At 34.3% G+C, this 8,071-nt stretch overlaps 1 protein-coding gene across 1 annotated transcript in view; it reads right to left on the minus strand.

Moving 5' to 3' along the window:
- LOC106464816 overlaps positions 1-8,071 on the minus strand; it is a 39,806-nt gene that overhangs the window by 8,764 nt on the left and 22,971 nt on the right. The window contains exons 4-7 of the mRNA XM_022392600.1: positions 7,572-7,777; positions 4,121-4,257; positions 815-963; positions 498-579 (exon numbers count right to left, since the gene is read on the minus strand). Of these exons, the coding sequence (XP_022248308.1) occupies positions 498-579; positions 815-963; positions 4,121-4,257; positions 7,572-7,777 (574 nt within the window). The remainder of the gene's footprint in view (positions 1-497; positions 580-814; positions 964-4,120; positions 4,258-7,571; positions 7,778-8,071) is intronic.

Below are 8,071 nucleotides of genomic sequence, written 5' to 3' on the forward strand. Positions count from 1 at the left end.
GGCTAGGTGATCCCACACTACGTGTTTACTTTAGGTTTATTATACAAACACTCATTACACTTATAAGGTTTCACGCACACACACCCCTTATGGCCCCCTTGCATCCCCGTCACTAAAATCGTAATGGGCAGACGGTAATTGAACTATTCTATCTGGATAAATGCATTTTGGCTTTTATGACTCCTGCTATTTCGAGAAATCAAGCGTGACGTGACGGGACACACACTGGCTTTTATATAGGTTATTATACATTCAAGTTTAACAAATTACAAATTAGGAAACCCCCAAAATGACATAAGTTAGCTACTCGTCTATCAATTTTCTTAAAACATAAATGGTTAGCAGACAGCGATAAAACACGTAAATAAACAATCTATTACTAATAGTTCTACGTGCATGCTTTTGGTCCGTGAAGCATCACGTAAATCGTTAGCATCTTTAAGCACGAGCTCTTCAACAATAACAACAAAAAAGGGTTTAAAATTTTAGATATTTACCCATCGTTGTTGATTAAAGGTTGTTCTCCCCAGTTTAGTCCGTCCCGAACTAAGCAGTTTGTCACCTTCATGCCATAGATATCTAAAATAAGAGATAACTCACTTATAACAACAAACAAGAGCTTGATATGTATATACATATGTACAAGTTTGTGGTATTTATTCGCTATATGCCATAAGAAATGTAATATATTCCGCCTTTTTCGTTCTGGCTTATTCTACTTTAGCATGAATCAATAATACATTAAAGTTTGATTTTGTAAATAAAGAAGGGTTAGCAATATTTGTTAAAACTACTTTCAATGTTTGTACTTAACCTTGAACATCGATGTTAATTATGAGCGTGAGCTGATCACCAATTTTGACATTCTCAGCAACAAATGCATGATCGAGATCTCCTTGAAAAATTTTCATGTGACACGTCGGCATTGAAGCGGTGGCATACATGGGAGTAGTACCTAGCATGCTGAAATAACAAAAAAAAAACAGTTTGATAAGGATGGTACTTGATAACCACAAACAAAGGTCCAGGTATTTACCCAGGAAAATTTTCCCATAATGAATAACACAGGAAGGAAAGTAGGCTTAACCTAAATCAACCCTATCGAAATAAGGTGTTCATTATTGTGGCTTATCTGAATACAAACGAGGGCAGAGTAGCCAAACAAGGAAGCACTATCCATCCAAAGTGATAAGACAAGGAATCACGTTATTGGAATGGCGAGTGCAAAGTAGGCCTAACGTGATAACACTCAGGTGGATTCACACATACTGCGACACTCAAATGAAACTGACAAACTGAAATATTTTCTCAAACAGGGATACTGTATCTAATATAGTGAAAGTATAAGAGTCAGATAGAGTGCACAACAAGAGTAACATCTGATTTACTATTATGTAGAAAAATATGGTATTACATGCTGGCAGCAGTGACGGAATAATCATGTACAACATACTATGAAAAAAAAAAGTCAGAGCGGAAATCAACTGGCAATTGAACGAAACGAGAACACTGGAGTGTGGTTTAGTAGAATACACTCAAAAATAAAGCTTGATAATAAGTTAGTAACACGGTAGTTACATCTTATTTTTAAAAAGCAAGGACAGAACAGTAAGATCAGCATCATTTATTGTAGTGACAGGTCCAGAAAAGAAAATTCCATCTAATGTTCTGAAACAAGGACGTGACAGGCAAATAAAAGTCAAACAAACAAACTTAACAAACTGAAACAAGGACGTGACAGGCAAATAAAAGTCAAACAAACAAACTTAACAAACTGAAACAAGGATAGATATGTTGTACCTAGATTATTTAAATAAAGTGAGATTTCCAGATAATGTTTTAAAGCAAGAAGTTAGGACAAGCAGACTGAAACTAAAACAGTTAGTTTTTGGGATTATGTTTAATGTTCTAAAAGAATGCAAAAATATAAACAGAAGAATCACTTGTGTGAGACGTGACATTTACTAAGCATATCCACTACCGGCACTTGTGTGTTTAAAATTTTTTGCTAAAATTATAATAAATAATTTACTAAACATGTCGAAAGTTTTGTATCAAAGACGAACCAATGTGATAAGACTCGTTAAAAACCTTCCAAGGCAATAGCAAACGTGGTTTAGTATTGGTTTGGTTTGGTTTTGATGTTCGCGCAAAGCTACTCGAGGGCTATTTGCGCTAGTCGTCCCTAATTTAGCAGTGATAGACTAGAAGGAAAACAGATAGTTAACACCCCATACCGCCAACTCATGGGCTACTTTTTTACCAACGAATAGCAGGATTGACCGTTACATTATAACACCTACACGAGAAAAAGGGTGAACATATTCGGTGACGGGGATTCGAACCCGCGACCCACAGAGTGCGAGAAGATAATCCTAACCACTAGGCCTTGCTTTAAAAAATTCAAAACAAGGACAGACGTATTGGAGTTAGGAGTTGTGAAGAAATAACAGTCAGCTGGGAATCGCTTTCATAATGAATTGAAAAAAGGGCATAATAGTCGTGACGAAGAACTCGGCACGTGGTCCAAAACGTTGTCTCCGAAACTAGACAGAAGGGGGATGTAGTTCACGTGAAACTATTCAACATGTCAATAAACTGCCTAACACTTTCTTTATATTAACAAAAATATAAATATAACAACTCATTTTTTTCAACCTTTTTGTTGCATGAATTAAATCACTACACAAACTACCAACAGTGTACAGATGAAATGAAACAGGAAATAATTAAAACATGGATGCCGAAAACATAAATAAAAATATATGACTTGCAGTCACCCTTTTAAATATGTGTAGGTAAAACGTAAAGATAAAACGTTTTTCAGTTTGATGTTGTTTTCCTAATGTAAAGCTATACAATGGGCTAGATGCACTCTGTCCATTGCGGGGAATCGAACCCCGTATTTTAGTGTTGTAATTCTGTAAACTTATCGCTGACCCAGCAAGCGAATTTTCAGTTTAACTGTCAAATATCACAGAAAGTAAAATAATCATAATATGTAAGATCAACAAACTACAGTGTGTAGAATAAAAGTAAAACAGAGAACAAAAAAAAAACGGAAGCGGAAACATGCGACAGCTTCACAGCCAACTTCCGGATGACATAAATGTGAGAAACTACGTAATTAACATTTTTGTAACGTTGATGAAATTAATATTCAGAAGAACAAAAAAACGACATCATCACAGCTGCTATAGTAGGATAGTAACGCATGACAGCCCTGGTAACGTGTCTGCCAGCTACACTTTGGTAAATACTTCGTGTTAAATTCAAACGTCAGTGGACCGTGAACATCCTGAAAGGGCTGATTTACCTACCATTTCACAGAATGTGACTGAACCTTTCTTGGTGTTCCAAGGATGTTTACCGTCATCAAGGTCGGTATCAACTTTTTTTTTCTTTTTTAGTAATAAGAAGTTACATCCCTTCGTGTGATTAATCCCTATAAGTCGGCAGCTGTTGTTAGTTCGAATACATGCAGTTCACTATGATTAGGGTAATTCGTAGATTCAAACGAAACAAAATAACAAGTAATTCGCCATTTAATCATCGCAAAAAAAAGAAAAGAAATCACACAAGAATCTTGACATTGTCGAGACATAAAATAAATACATGTTTTCAAGGTCAAAGCCTTTTAAGCCAATGAACAAGTAGGGAGAGTTATTTTCACAGGCATTCATATACATTGTTCTAAAAAAGACCACATTAATAAACTGTGAACGATAATACTTTTCGTACCATAAATTTAAGAGCAATGAACAACCATTTTGCGAAAGGTTGGTCTTTCTTCATCAGGGTCAGACTGACGAAGAAAGAAAGGTCAACCTTTGGGAAGCCCTAGGGGTTATAGGGTTTCTTATATCTGAACTTACGTGTTTTCTTAACAACCGTTTTCTTGGTATTAAGGTTAATTATACGTGAGTTTAATATGTGAAAAAAAAAGCAATTCGATCTTAATACTATTAGTTATTCAAGATGTTGGTGAAAAAGTATATATATATATGTGTATTTAAAGTAAAATTAGTGTACACTCAGCGTAATAAAATAACAAAAAAGTAACGAAATGTAAAACAAAAAAATTGAAAAACTGTAAAAGTCATGTAGAAACACGTGTTACCTAACATTGAAATTGGAAACAATATTCTTCTCTTTCGTCTGGTAACGACAACGGACATGGTAACCTCGACCTTGACTGGTCACCAGCTTTCGATGTGGTTGGACTACAACAGTGTTGAAATACTCCACGCCATCGCTCTGCGTAATAAAATAGGATATTCTAAAGCTGGTAAATTGAATTGTCAAATGTGCATTACTGTAACTTTTATTGGAATATTATATTGTAATCGCAAGAAATTAATAATTATTCAATATTATGCAGATGTAAGGTCAAGGGTCAAGAGATAAATTCAGAAGAATAGTGCGTAGACGAGAATTAAAACATGAAAAACAAACGTGTTTGTCTGTTACAGAATTTTACCGCGAAGCTACATCAAGTGTTATTTGCGCATAGCAGTCCCGAGTTCTAAAATGATACAGAACCTACCTACAGCGCCTACAACAACTCATGGGCTACTCTTATGTTACCGAATAGTCTGAGCACTCTAACCACTAGGCCATACCCGACCCTAGAAACATTTTTTTTATTCCCTCTGATGGTTGTTTTAATTTGTTTTGAATTGGTAGTTAAGGCGCTCGATGCGCAACCTTTGGGTCGCGTGTTCGAATCCCTGTGACCGAACATCCTCGCCCTTTCAACTGTGGGGGTTTAAAACTGTGACGGTCAATCTCCCGTTTCGTTAGTAATAAAGTAACCCAAAAGTTGGCGGTGGGTGGTGTTGACTAGCTGCTTTCCCTCTAGTATATCACTACTGTATTTAGGTTAGGGACGGTTAGCGCAGATAGCCCTCGAGTAGCTATGCGCGAAGTTCCAAAAATAAACAAACAAAATTATGATCTACATTTATGCTGTATAGTGTGTGCTTTTGTTAAAATTCACTGTTCCTACAACTTAACAAACTTAGAAACATGCGCTATCATTTAAGCATCAACATTTTAATCTCTAAGAACTACAGAACTCCTTTTCTGGATGCATAGATCTTAGCGAATTAAACTACATGATCAATAGGTTTAAAATTTGTGATAAAAATCACGTATGTGCTAAGAAACATCTGAAGTTTACGTGATATACATAGGGATAAGGTTTGGCCGCCATATTGACCGCGTTTATTTTGACGAGTAAACAAGCCAGCACGTTGCTCTTGACAAGGTATGGTGAAGATGCTTAAATATCAGTCTCTATGCCTTAAATTCACATTGTTATGTTAAATTATTCAAAAACTTTTATAACTTTAATTTAACTTTATGGAATCATTATGATAACCAGAGCATTGAAACCAATAATTACCAGTCACACTATATTATCAACCAGTAATCATAGGCCTATTAGTCTTTCATCAGGTGTGGGAAAAGTTTTGGAAAGTCTGATAAAAGATGCTTTGCAAAGTATCTAACAAAGTTTAGAATTTTATTGAATAATCAACATGGTTTTACTGAGGAAAAATTTTGCCTTATAAATCTTTTGACATTTTTTGAAAAGGTTACTGCTTATGTAGATGAGGGTAAGAGTATAGATTTGGAGTATCTGGATTTTCAAAAAGCGTTTGACAGTATTAAGGTTATTTCCATCCAAATTATACTTACAATTAAAATTATGATAACCCACATGCATTATCTTGCAATTATTAGAATTAAAACACATCTGCCATTTATTCACCCAACTCACTAAATGATCTAAAGCAGCAGCATCCTCTTCACATCCACCAACACCTAATACCTTAATATCATTAGCAAACTTAAGTAATTTATTGACCCTTCCTTCATCTATGTCGTTAATGTAAATCAAACGGAGCAATGCTTCTAAGTCTAAGCCCTGAGGTACCACACTTGTGACATTAATCCAGTATGAGTGAACTCCATTTATAAGAACCTTCTGTTTTTTTCCATCCAGCAACTCTTCGATCTAATTAACTAACCATAGATATATTTTTTAACAAGCCTTTTATGTGGCACCTTGTCAAATGCTTTCTGAAAATTTATATACACCAAATCTACACTATTATCCTCATCTACATAAACAATAAGGTTTTCATATGTTTGTATTGTATTCTGTTTTAAGTCCTGGGTATTGTAGGTATATTCTGAAACATGAACATCAGAATATAATGAAAAGGGACAGATCGACATTATACATAGGTTTGTTATACAGCCAGATGCAAAGTATAGAGATGGTTGTTAACTATAATATAGGCTTAAAAAGCTTCTATTATCGCCCATAGGACTGTAGTTTTCCCACTTATTTCCTATTAGAAGACACAATTTCCCTATTAAACCGTACCTTTGAAAGGAGTAAGGTTTGTTAAGTTGTACTGATGTGTAGATCTATATATTTAACGACTGATTACTTATGTAACGGCTCTAGTTAGGGGTAGAATGAATGAAGAGTATCTGCTTTGTTTACTCGCCAAAATGCTCAGCCTCGTTTTCGCACGACCTTGACACACCATATAAGGAAAACCGTGTTCCAGTATATTCATGACAAATGTTAGGCCTATTGTTTCTAGTGCTTTGCCAGCTTTTGGTGTTTAATTCGTAACTTTTAAATTATGTAATGTACACTTTAAGATATAACATATTTGTTTTTTATGTTTATGAAAAATTAAGTAATTATGTTATGAGATATACTGCCAAGAATAGTTTGACATTCAAAACAAATACACATAGAAAATTTAATTTGTAGTGTAATCAAAACTGAAAGAGAGAGAGAGAGAGAACAGTTTGAAACTTATTTTTTTAAACTTGCATAGAGAATATTTTGTTTAATGAATAAAAAACGGAGACTGGTGATAATTTATTCTAGTGCTGATAGTTAATATCAAACTGATTTTATGTCGTTTTCGTTTACTACTTAATTAAAACTTAATTATTTAGTTGTTGTTAGACGTAAGGCTACATAAAGGGCTATCTGTGCTCTGCCCACCACGACATTTTCTTCTAGCACATTTAAGAGTCATTTCTTTAGGCTGAGCCCTAGCTAAGATATTTAAAGAAATTTATATTGAAAAAATATTTTAACAACCATTTGATTATTCTATCATTAAATTTCAATACACCTCCAGTGGATCGTATTTACCACTCCTAAGTAATATCATAATTGATGCTGTGGTATTACGTATATACTCAGACAGTCGTGAAATACGAATATTGAATTATACGTTCAAGCAACTGACCAAACACTCCCACCCCAATAATAAATAGCCGCTTTTCGTGTTCTTAATAAATATATTTTTTATTCGTAATGGTTGTTTCTTTTTTTTAAGATTTACTCACATTTTTCGTTTTACTCCAGTGGCAATTTTTAAAATTAGAAATTAAAAAAAAGTGATAGCTCTAAGGAGTCTAAAACGCAAATCAGTTAAAGTTACAAGAGTTTCCAAAGGTTTCATCTGCATGTTCACTGTAATACTCATTAACATTTGAAATATTTCATCAGCAATAAACTGGACACTTACCACGTCGGTATTCATGGTATTACAAGAGTGTAGAGGTAATGTGTAAATAACCTGTCCTCCACTAGTTGAATATTCAACCATGCAGGTGGAATTCTTGGACAGCCCCTTCGGATAAACCATCCCATTAAAGTTAGTACCAGTTGCTATGGTGACTTGGATGTTGTTGCTATGACACTGAATCCCAATTCCGGAAACATATATCGAATCTGAAAATCAAAGAAGAAAAAAGGTTTAAACCATTCTAGAAAACTTATTGAATAAATTTTTCTCTGGGTATATGCAATGACATATTGTTTATCTTTAATTGCGTTGCCATCCGTGATGTGTTGAAAATAGACGTGTACCAAATTCGTATTGCCCATCAAATATAATTTAGCAAATAGTGACATTATTGTTCTACTTATTTTCAACAATTTCAAACTTAATTATAGTATTGTGGCACTTGTGTATAAAGTTAAAATCATAAATAATATTCAACGTTAAAATGGTACACAATTAAA

This window comes from Limulus polyphemus, unplaced genomic scaffold (assembly GCF_000517525.1).
Source record: "Limulus polyphemus unplaced genomic scaffold, Limulus_polyphemus-2.1.2 Scaffold1748, whole genome shotgun sequence".
In the NCBI taxonomy this organism is placed as follows: Eukaryota; Metazoa; Arthropoda; class Merostomata; order Xiphosura; family Limulidae; genus Limulus; species Limulus polyphemus.